Source organism: Labrus mixtus, chromosome 18, assembly GCF_963584025.1.
Source record: "Labrus mixtus chromosome 18, fLabMix1.1, whole genome shotgun sequence".
Classification (NCBI taxonomy): Eukaryota; Metazoa; Chordata; class Actinopteri; order Labriformes; family Labridae; genus Labrus; species Labrus mixtus.
The window spans coordinates 20,320,328-20,332,784 of NC_083629.1; the positions used below are offsets into that span (position 1 = coordinate 20,320,328).

Below are 12,457 nucleotides of genomic sequence, written 5' to 3' on the forward strand. Positions count from 1 at the left end.
CTTGGAAAGAAGAGGCTGTATGGTCTGCTATTGCTATGTTTACTAAAAGGTCTACAAATCATTTTTTCCTAAACAGAAATTGTGTAACATTTGTATCAGACGAACTGATCAAAAAAATACTGACAGAGCAAATTTAGGAATCCCAATAACACCCTCAATCTTCTAAGACTTCCTGTGTGTGTTGTGCTCTCTGTGCAGGATGGGGGGGTGGGTTCAATTGTGTAGCTGCCCACCGGCTCTGTCCCACTATAACTCAAGCCGCTGTCAGACGTTCACTGCAGCAATTACTTGTGCTGAACAGCTTTCAATCAGGCGTTAATTCACGCCTCCAGCCTGGGATCAATGAATGCAACACACTGAAATGACACACGAATAATCACCTGGACTGGTTCAATAAGCTACAGGGCAGTGAAGCTAGCTGATAAGAGTTAATGGATTGTTTACGCTAGGCTAGTGCACCCCCTAGTGGTAAACAAAGGTTATTGCGCTGTGATGGGTCTTCATGTAAAATGTAAAAGGTAGAAAGGTATTCAAGCACTTCAATGCAACAAGATACATTCTCAGGGATAAAAAAAAAAAATATCGTCCATGTGTTTGAAATGTGTGTGCTGAAATGAGGAGCTCAGTGTAGCTAAAGCTGGGAGGGAAATAAAGAGCTGAGGGATTAGAGGTGGGTTTTAAGAAGGGGGCCAGGAGTGATTCACAGGAGCTGGCAGTGTGAGTAATGGCAGCAGAGATGTGCACCGGGGCTTTTATGAGGTACTTACTCCCCCCCTCCTCCTGCAGCACTAAAAGCTATAGATCATGTATTTCAGCAGTGCTACTAGGCGTACTGCCCCTGCTGCTTGACGAATTGGTCTACACCATTAATTACATGATTTAAATACAATTAAGGTGGCAGGGAGGGAAGATGTAACATAGATGTTTTGATAAGATTTGTTTCTGCTCAGCTGACTCTTTCATACTTCATAAGTCTTCATCGATAATTGAGTTTCCTCTTTTAAATGTATGAAGGCAGGAATTTGTTCAAAGCTCAGGGTCTTAGTTGGACACACACTATTTTTAAATACTGATGGCTGTTGCTACAGGTGAGAAAATGTGTGTCTACCAGGGTGTCAGATAGCCAAGGGATTATGATGGCCGCCCAATGAACAGATGTGTTAGTCCTCGAAACTAATGGATAGGGTTCAAGTCTGACCTTTTGCACTTCACCGCATGTCATTCTCCATTTTCTTATCTCTGTGACCAACTCTATCCACTCGTGTCAATAAAGGCATTAAACCCCCCAAAAACGAGGACATGTATACCACACATAGCCTGTATTTAGTCTATGATAAGTAATGATGGACTATATTAGGAATGGGTATCCTTTATTTTATATGATAGGCCAAAAATGTGATTGAGGGAAGACAGATGGAGGTTTTTTCAACATTGCCTTCATAAGTCAAGTCTGGCCTGGAACTAGAAATATGGACTTTTCCTATTAATTTCTGATTAAAAAAGAGCTGCCAACATAAACTCAACCTGGCATCAAACATGACGTCCAAAAGCCAAAGCTGTTAAAGGCGTGGGTTGGTATAATATTCATATAAAGTATGGGATGAAGCAATATATTTATACATAAAGATCTTTTTGTTGGAGCAGGAATTACTCAGACTTTGAAAAGAGATCTATAATGACCCTTCTGGCTTTTCCAAGGACAACTGGAGTGATGTCATCGACTGATGACAGCTTGGGTTTATAAACTAAGAGGGGCATGGAGTTTGGTAGACAAGGGTTTTACCATAATTGGGAGGCTAGGTACAACCGGCTATTGAGCTGTATTATGGGATACAGACACAATATAAAATAAGGGAATAAATGACAGGATATCTCAGCTTTACCACCATTAGGTTTGAAAATGACTTTCTAATAGTATGACTTCTGCTGGTCCATTCACTGCAGTGTTTCTGTGTTTCATCCTGGCCGAAAGATTTTGGTCAATGTAATACACTTAGGCTGTACTCTTCACTGATTGGTTGCAACAATTTATTTTTACAGTCTATGGTTACAACCACTTTGAACTCAGCCACTGGGCAAAATTTGATTGCCAATTGTCTTTTCGTTTTTAGGATTTAAAAGATATGTTTTGATTTGTCAAAGAATGCTATTCCCAAAATGTACTTTCAAAGAGGGAATATCAACATTATTTCTTTAAGGGAAAGATTTCACCAGCATTCACTTGTAGAGGTTTTCATCACCAGTACCAGGGGAAAGGATTTGCACAACTTTAAGTCGTATGTTTATTTCTGTTTTAGATGTACAGAGCTATCAATGGAAGGTTATCAAAAATGTGTTTTTTCCACTTTGAAACAATGAGACCTTGAAAACAAGCCAGAAGTGGAAAACATGCAGACAAAATGTTACTTTTATGTTCAGTGTAAGATATCAAATAGACAGAGAAAGCTCAAATTATACACAAAAGACACAAGGAGTCAAAGTGAAATGTGACCTTCACTGACTATTTCTCCTGTAACTTTTTACCAACTCTCCCATAAAGTACAAACACAAAACTGAGATTTAATTAACTCCAACCAAAATGAATGTAAAAAAACACTGTACCTCATGCATCTTCAGTGTGACCCTGGGTAGCTACAATAACATGCAAGTCCATATAAACACTGATGTGCTGACTGAGGTGAGAGGTTAACAGCAAAAGGCACTAATTCAAAAACAAACGTTTAATTTTCATTGTGTTTGTGACTCAATTTAACACCTTTGACTTTCAGATCAGAGATCAGTGTGATGTGAGCATCGTGTAGGCATAGAGAGAGACTGAGCACAACACAGACAATTACATAAAGGACTCCGTAAACAGATTATTGTTTATGAGAAAATCAATGCGACAAATGCAACATCAATGAAAAACACCCTTCAAAATAAAAGCGCTACTTCTAGTTCCATTTTTTTATGGAATTGTTTAAGGTGGTGGTTAAAAATAAAGGACACAATTTGTTTGACACATCTTTTTATTAAAACATAAAACATCCAAAGTGTTAAGAGGAATACAAGCACAATAACAGTGAGGCAACTGGAACGTTTCATTGTGAACTCAACAGTGCTCTGCGAGATAAGGTTGTCGGTGCATTGTAACATTGTGAATTATATAAAATTCAAAATATAAAAAGAATCAAATACATCTCGATTGTGATGGTGCTAAGTGACCAGCGAGGAAGCCAAAAGGGTCAGTCAGTGAGAGAGAAATGACACAAACCAAACACTAGAAGTACACACTGCTGCTGCGGACATTGAAGACATTTGGCCCTGTGTTTAACAGTGTACACGTCATTATAGTGACCACCCCAACGTATACAAAAAGCAGAACACATAATCACTGTTTGAAGTGGAGACAACAGCCGGGAGTATTGTTAAAAACATCCCATGTTTGTGAGACATATCAGCTTTACAGACATCGAGATATAATAGTGAGGAATCACACGTTTTGCTTTTTACAATGCAGAAGCTGGTTTACTGAATTAGACCCCCAATTCCCCTAAACATAAATTATGATACTTTAAAAGCTTATTTTTTTAAAACATGAGATCTTCAAGTACACTTCCAAAAACGTTGGAAAATGTATTCCTGGTATTTTGGTTTATATTCAAATGTAAGACAAGTCTGACTCAACAGCTGAAATATTATATTTCGGTTTAGTTTTTTTATATACTCCCTCTGATTACTCCCTTCGGTTTCAGATTAAATAAAATGCTGTAAGTAATTTGACTAATACTGGTATTTATACATCTTGAAATGAGGGACAAAACAACTGAGCGACAGACTGCGACGCCCAAAAGTCGACAGAAGCATTAGATACATGAATGTTTGATTTAAAGCATTGTAAGAATAAAGGTTTGGAAGTATTGATGTTAAAGGGCAGAGTTAACGTTGTTTTATCCACAGATGTAATTATTCTTTTTGAGCGCCATCCTTTTTTAAACTGTGGCTGTCATCAGGTGTGCAACGTGTTATGTATCCGTTTAAAGTCAAAACCCATGAGAGGGTCAGTCACTACAGTCAGACTGCATAATCACCGCAGGGCTCATAAATAACTCTGTTTAATTCATTTATAACAATTTAATAACCTGCAGGACGAGCTGTTGCTTGCCTCGCACTGATTAGTGATAATGACTCGTCAGCATGTGTGCAGTCACATTAGTGTTGAAGCATGTGAGACGTGTGAGTGTCTTCATTGACTGAGATTAAAAAATGCAGTCGTAGCTGGGGCCGCGTTGGTTGTTTTTTTCTTTTTTTTTTGGCAAACAGAAGCTTGAAAACATTCTGCTGTAGGACTGTTTACCTCTCGTTGTCCCCTTCAGCTCGACGCGTCACCATCCGAAGATGCATCAGAACACAACGCAAAACATTAAGATGTTAACATTGTTAACAAACAGTAATCATATTACAACTCTTGAAAAGAATAAACTCTGGAATCCTTCTCCTGTACAACGACGGGCGATTGGTTGATCCCCCTCCCCCCAGTTGATTTTGGCAGTGGTTTAACACTTGTGCTTCATGGCAAGCTGTAGAAAAATGAGGGTGGGGGTTGAGGAATGATATAGTGAGTATTTAAAGCCACCTATCAGCATCATGCTTTCCAGCTACCTACAACTATCACTGTAGCTGTAACTGTAGGTCTAACATCAAATATGAGTGAGTAAAAATGAGGATACATAACTGAAACCCGGTCATTTATTCATCTCCAAAGGATATCTGTAAAACCTGTTGAGCTATAAAGCTAAAAACCTGTTGCACAGTATGGAGCAGTGGTTCTCAACTGGTGGGTCAGGACCCAAAAGTGGGTTGTGGAGCCGTTTTCAGTGGGTCGCAAATGTTCGCCTGGAAGAAAAATGATGTCAAAAAGTCTACAAAACACTTTTTGTTTCATTCAGTTACTTTGTTCTCCCATGCTGTGTCCCCTCTGAGGTCCACACTGCACCGTTTTTCTTTCAAATAAATCTGACTGAATGAATTACATGAGAAATTTGGGCTTCGATGTTTCATGAAGGAGTAGTTGGTCCTGAGGCTGGACCAGCTGAGAACCACTGGTATAGAGGACATCCTGGCCTTACCAATTAGCTATCGTTTGTGTGAGTTTGTGTCATTTACAACAGGCGTTTTGCATTTTCACAATGGCTGCCATCTCGTCAGAAACATTTCATGACAGCAAGAAAAAGAGACGTATAGATATTTCTGAAGCGTCATTGATATTCGAGACAGAACATTTCAACTTACTATTAAAGCAGTTTTCAATTGATATGCACCAAATTTTAACACTGCTTTTTTATGTCCTCCATGATGGAAATCAGTAGTTAATATGATTTTATATGAAAATCATGGTGTCACAGGGGTCAGGAATTTGATTAAGGCAGAGAACATTTCGCAAAGGATTGTGGATTGAGCTTTGTGTCGATTGGGAAATAGAGAAACATATATAGTAGGTAGTAGGCTTTTTTAAATCATTGCTAAGGCTGGTTGGATTTCAGTGTAAGTATGATTATGTTTGATACCATCTTTGGAAAGTCTAAAACTTTGGCCACAAAAGTCTGGACCGACCGACACAAGTTAGTGTGGAAAAACACTATTGTGAAACCTTTTCAAGAACTCTATTTATTCTTATCAACGTGAGTTCAGTTAGGGTAATTCCTTTTCCAGGAAAGGAACACGCCTTTCCGTTTATGTTGATATACAGTTTATCTGCTAAGCTCTACTGAAACTGCCAGGAGTGAGAAAGTGTCAGAGTACTGCTGGAAAGGTTCCCATCGTTAAAATAAACTCACTCTACTTTAAATTAGTTTCCACAGTTGTTTCAGTTTGTGCTGATGTTGCAGGAAGCTTTCGGCCTGATGCAGAACCAGAAACAAGAAAAAGGAGACTGAATTAAAACGCAACGTCATGTTGTCTTCTATCAAAGCTGATCCATAAAATATAAAAAAAAGTGTTGATGTTTTTCATCTCAAAGACATCTCAGAGACTTAAGTCATCTTGAAAATACTGAAATTCTCAAACTTTAATCTTTCTGGATTTGACTATTTAAAAAAGTTCAACAAAGAAACAGGCTGCTGCAAGGCGACCTGGTGTTTCAGGCAAGGGTTCTAAAGGGCTCAGGAGGATTGTGAAAGAGAGATGACCGAGGCTCCCAATCTGACAGACAGCTATGGGACATGGCGGCATATGTATGGAAGAAACACATTTACACAGCACTCACACACACTCACACACAGAAGCAACAGAGCGAGTATGAAGTCGGTCGCATTAAAAAGAGGAAAACTGAATTCTGCAAACTGAACAAGTGGGGGCAGTAGAGCAGCACACAGGGATGAGCGGTCTCCATTAAACCTGAGCAGTGCGGCTCCAGCTGTCAGAAAGTGAAGCACAGAAAGTGGATTGTAGAAGCGAAGTGAAAGGAAGGGTCGGGGTGACCCTGCCGCGGCGCAGCAGATTATTAGCGCCGCACTTGACTATAATTTGAATCATTCGGAGGTCGGCCGTTCAACTCCTGCGGATGACATGAAAAGTCAAATAATCCTTTTAAGTCATCCACGGATTCAAAGTTAACAAGTGCAGACAGTCTTGTCCATTCCTAACATGAACGACTTCTTTCTCCATCTTGGAGGCTGCAAACTCCCTTTAAGAGAGCTCTTTAAACATGCAACATGATGAGTCTTGATAATAATGAGTAAGATGAATGATTCGTTAAAAGAAGCTAATGGCAGTAAGTGAAATGGAGACACTGGCAGATGAGTGATTCTTCATGGGGGGATTCTACACTCGTTCTCTTCGCTACCTCCGGAGCCGAGGCTTTTTTTTTCGGCACTTATAACAGTTTTTGTAATTCATCACAGCGGGGGAGCTCATCTGTGAGCAGCAAGAGAGCTGTTCAAGGTTCTTATAATGTCTTTCAATCAAACCACCATCACTAGTACTGCAATATGCATAAAAACAGTCATTTTAATAGAGAGTGATATGGCTGCGGTGTTGAAGTCATTCACATCACGTTTTGAGATGGCTCGTGTCTTTTAGTGAGCTCACAGAATGACCGAGGACGCCAAGCTGAAAACACAGGCGTGTCTGAGATACTGTGTCACATTATTACTGTAGGTGCACTCGTTACAAAGCAAGAGAGATTTTCTTGTGTTTTGCAGTTTGAAAAAAAAATAAAAAATGATATTATGTTAATAGCCTCATTACACAGCATGCAATTAGTTTTCTTGAAAAACAAGAGATATGAGATACATGGAGGATGAGGGAACACCCGGTAGAGAAGCACAAAAGAAGAGAGAGTAAATGAGGGAGGGAGAAGAAGAAGAAGAAAAAAAAAAAAAGCGATTATCTTGTGAGAGCAGCAAGCGGCACAGCTGAGAGGCTCGAGTCGGAGTAAAGCGACTCGTACGACATCCTCGGGTTTAAGTAAGACGTTTGATCTCACGGCTGAACTAATAACGACTTTCAAAATCCTGACGAGATGTTCTGCTCTGTATGAAAATGCATGCAGTAAGCCCACCCTGAGGATCTCCCTTGTAATGTATCTTGCTAACGTATTGCCTCACCTTCTGCGCAGTGACAGAGAACTGTTCAGCGCTGTTCATCATGTCCGCGGTCCTCTCTTCGGCCCGGCCTAATCGCTCCCCGCGCTCATTCAGAGCCTGGCTGGCCTTCTGTACGGCGCTTGTCACGCTGTCTGCAGCTGAGTGTAGTATACTGTTACCTGTAGATAAAGGTGGGGGGGGGGGGCACAGCAAAGAGAAGAGAAACAAAGTAGGACACAAAGAGAAAGGAAAAGACAAAAGACATTATTATTATTCCTTTGTGAATAAGGAGAGTAGCTGGTTCAATCAGTGACACTCAGCATTTGTGCTAACAGTCGGAGACAACATGATGTAAATGGCATCCATCAGGTGCAACGTGGGAAGGTGGCTAATGAGATTTCTTCAGCGCAGATTTATGTCAAGTAAAGATCAAGTGAAATTAACCTTTTCAAACATCAAAGTGAGCAACAGCAAAACATGCAGCACCAGATTTATTGTCTCTTTTGAAGACAGTATCACCCCCTGCTAACATTCAGCGCTGCTTTTCTTCAGTTTTGAACTTGTGATGCCAGGCCTGCGATTACCCCTCACTTTTGCTAAACTATAGTGTAATAAAGAGAGGATATATGCTTCTGGAGACCCAGTGGTGGATATAAGACAGAGAACACGTCTTCTGATAGCAGTGGCAGCCCTGCGGATGTTTCCACTGACAAGCCATTAATCTAGTGCACGTCGGGAGCGCTGCCGTTATGTCCTACACTAGCCAGCAGACTGAGAACAGCAATCTTCCTGCTGCTATCTCTTTATTGGCAATTCAGTTGCATTGTTCCAGCTGGGTGCATTTTTATGTTGATGAATTTGATGTCAGCACATTAGTTTAGGAAAAAAAAATCGGAAAATGTTCTGAGAGTTGTTGCTCTCTGACCATGTGACCTGTTACCCCTGGAGACTTTCTGTTTGCTGTGGAAAAGTTGTGACGAGTTATTTTAATTACAGAACAACAACAAAGCTGCAGGGGTTAGCGATTATTATTGATTTGGTGGTGTTGCTTATTACACTAAATAATGCAGAGTTACACTCTCTACTCCTGTACCTGACGTTGAGAAGAGGACAACACACACTGAGAAGATTCGATTTTTCCAAGGTCTATATCCTCAAATATACAGTAAATAAGTTATCGGGGGAAGGAACAGTCTGAGCAAAGCTTGAAGGTACCGAGTGTATAAAGATTTGACAAGTCTGATTCTATCGGCTCCCAAAAGAAACCACAATACAGGGAGTGTGTGTCCCGCTGCGTCCAGGCAGGTAGGGCTGACTGACAGATAATTGGGATGACTCTCCTGCAGTCGGTTATATGACAGCAAAAAAGCAGACGGCGAGGCCAGCTGGTGTTCCTTCAAAAAAAAAAAAAAAGTAATTTGACAAAGTCAAAGCAGTTTGTGTGTGAAGACAGCCGTGCTGCAGCAGACCGAGTGAGTAAAGGTGTTCATGTATTCATATCTACACACACAAAAGGAAATTAAAACACCATGCCCAAAAACACAAGGCTGTGAAACAGTCACTTTTCCAGGGAATTCAAGGAATGAGCCACAGACTGCAGGCCACACTGTACACTGCAAACACACCTGTATCAACAGCAGTGGTTCCCACACATAGACAATACCTGGGCAAGCTGCCCAAGTATTTTGCAATCGCACAAGTATACTTGCCAACTCTTTTTTTTGTATTATTATCCGTATAAGGATGCCATCCGAGCCTTGCATCTCATAACCTGGAACATCTGATACACACTCTGCAGGTGATCAGAGAGAGAGAGAGACATCTTCCCGAACGTCCCTCCTGTCAATGCATCTCATTTATAATATGAACTTTGTCATACCGCTATTTTAAAAAGGTCCCATATTCTTCTTTTTCTGGTTTTATATGCTCTTTAGTGTGTTTTCCAAGTGTCCTGTGCATGTTTAGGCACATCTATTTGCAAAAATTCAAAGTCTGCGGAAACGCGGCTTCTCCTACGTCCTCCTGTTAGCTGTAGCATTAGCCGCATGTGTCAGTCCGACGTCATTGTCAGTGTGAGATCAATGATCTAAGCCCATTGGCTCGTTGTGGCAAGCCCTGCAGCTCATGTTGAAATTTCCGAGAAGCGTGCTGAGCAACTGACCAATAACGACAGAGCGGATCGGCAGACCAATCAGAGCAGACTTGGCCCACGTGGGGTCTAACAGTGTGGGCTCAGCAGAGTGTAGCTGACGGACTCAGAGCGTAGAGGGAGCAAGGAGGAGCAGACACTTTTTTCGCACTTTAGCTATTGTGAACGTACAAAAGTAGATACATAGATTAAATATACGAACCCCAAAAAGGGCAGAATATGGACTTTAACCATTTGTGTAGGTGTTTGCTGTCAATGTCGTTCTGCCCTCTTAGTTTCGGATCGTTTCTATATACTACATAAGCCTCGTCCACATATGTATCATACGTTGTGATTACCGAACAAGAAGTGAAACATTTCAAAATCAGAGGCATCTTTATAAAACATAATTCAGAGGAGAGGCCAAATATCAAAAGATCACAATAACCCAAATATATTACCTGACCTACTAGATAACCAAACTAATGTTAATTTCATTTGGTTAAAAGTTATCTGCCTTTTATGGACAGCACAGGAGGAGGAGAGAGTTGTGAATGACGTGCAGCAAAGGGCAAAGGTCAGATTCAAACCCAAGACGCTGCAATGAGGACTATAGCATCTATACAAGGGGCGTGCAAAATAACCGCTAGGCCATCATTCACCCCTATTTTACAGTTTTTAATAGCCACGCCTTGCCACCACAAGTACCGCTTCATACTGTTGGAAACACTGAGCAGTGAAATAGGCTTCATACCTGACAGAATTGATTAAAAGTCTAAATAATACAATCAGTCCACAGTCCAAAGCTGCAGTGAGGATGTAGTATTCTCTTCCTCAACTCAAAACTTTATAGCCACAAGGAAAGACAAGTTCAAGTCTGATGAATTCACTCTACATCGGCTCAACAAACACATCCCTGCTCTGCCGCTGTTTGTATTAAAGACCCTCTTTATAAAGATTCTTCTTAATCCTCTCCTCCTGTGCAGCCCCGGTGAGTGATACTTCAATCAACCCCCCCCCCCCCTCCCCGAACACACTGTACACGCAGCAAACATCTCCCTTTGTTTGTCTGCACACCCTTTCCCCTTTCTTTGGTGCCTTTCCTTCCCTCCATTCTCATTGATCAGCAGCAGGCTGTGGCGTGGGCTCCCCCAGTGGAGAATGTAATTACAGAGAAAGGCAGGGTGGAGGGAGCCTGCAGCGTCAGGAACTGAATGAAACGTGTAGGAGTAGATTATGTTTTGCGGTGCCAAACGCTGTGATCCCAGCTCTTAATCTTGGTGAGCAGATCAGCCATCACTGTTATCATTTGGGATAAGAGCGGGTATTTTATGTCGCTGAGGAAGCTCACTGGTATTAATTACTGTCAGCATTTTAATGAGGTACAAGACACTGAAAGAGCTAAAAGAGGAGCTTATGTCTGATTGTGTCTTCTGACATGTTTGACTGAGAGTAACCTACAGAAAGAGGACAAACCTTGTCCATCCCTGACACGCCTCTCTCAACAATGCAGGAGGAATTTTGTTGCAGTACCCCCTGATATCACTACAAGACAGGGTTTGTTTAACAATGAAGAAAGAACAAAAGGCAAGTTGTTTTCTGGCTACAAAATACTGCAGAAAGCAGGAACTTTGAGCAAAAACAAACATAACAAGGGAAGAGGGAAAGTTCATTGAAAGTCGACTTCTCTCCCTGGTCTGCGGTAAGCAGTAGATTGGAGGCTGGGCTGCTGAAAACAATCTGATGGTTATCAACAGGAACATGTCGGATACACTTCACAAAATCCTGACAGCCGAGCCACATCTGCTCTCAGAGCATATGGAATTGATTAGATAGGATAATTCAATTCAAGAACCTACACAGCGACGCAAAAAAAAAAATGCATTCAATCAGTACATGCTGCAGTGCCTTTAGCATTTTCACTCTGATGTTATCACCGCGCTAACCCCCAATTTCCACAATGTCCGTTAGCGCCACGGTTTTGCCCCGCTGGAACCGTTACAGGAACGTGAGCGGCTGGACACACATCACAGGAGAACTACAAGATCACGCTGGAATAAAAGGAAAAACATGCAAACATGATTTTGTTTTGTCTTTCTGAGGATGATATGTTGTTTGTTTGGTGCCTGTTTTGACGTAATGTTGATAAAAAGATGGAAAAATACAATTGTGAGTCCGTATGGGGTGTTTTATTTTGAAATTGAACGGACGCCTCCTGTGTGTTTCCCTGTCCGACTTCCTGTCCGGGTTGTTATATTCTGTCTGCAGCATACTCGGTTGAAAATAGACTCGCAGCGTATTTGAAACGGATCAGACTAGCGGCGCTCGCTGTGGAAACACAATCACTGACTAGAGTGGCAGAGAATGGCGGTGTCGTGTCCAGCGCTGAGGGAGTAAGTGGAAATTGGGGGTTATGCTGTGAGGTATAATGTGTGTGTGGGTGTTTGAAGGGAGAGTGTCTTAGACTACTTTCTGTAAAGTATCAGAGAGCACATACTTGTCTGCTAGTACCATCAGAAAGTCTCCTGATTACCCTGAGGGGCTTTAGGACGACTGTTACTCATCTAGAGAAACACATGAAACACTTTATCGAGGGTTTTCTGTAAATGATCCCCATCCTACTCGCGGCTTAACCCGCATTACCACAGCCTCTTGACTCCTGAGTACCCAGTAATTGCTGTTATTTTCAAGCGTCTTTCCACAGTGTCTGACAATATGAAAACACACGGTTGCTTGTTTTACAGTAGATTTAAAAACTTAAATT

General features: G+C 41.3%; 1 protein-coding gene across 2 annotated transcripts in view; it reads right to left on the reverse strand.

Moving 5' to 3' along the window:
• Window positions 1-2,990: 2,990 nt before the first annotated feature.
• Window positions 2,991-12,457, reverse strand: part of stxbp6 (syntaxin binding protein 6 (amisyn)) — a 65,216-nt gene continuing 55,749 nt past the window's right edge. For both annotated transcript variants that reach the window (XM_061062514.1, XM_061062515.1), the window contains 2 exons: window positions 7,587-7,744; window positions 2,991-4,559 (listed from right to left, as the gene is read on the reverse strand). In XM_061062514.1, coding sequence (XP_060918497.1) covers window positions 4,536-4,559; window positions 7,587-7,744 — 182 coding nt within the window. In that variant the 3' untranslated portion in view covers window positions 2,991-4,535. The remainder of the gene's footprint in view (window positions 4,560-7,586; window positions 7,745-12,457) is intronic.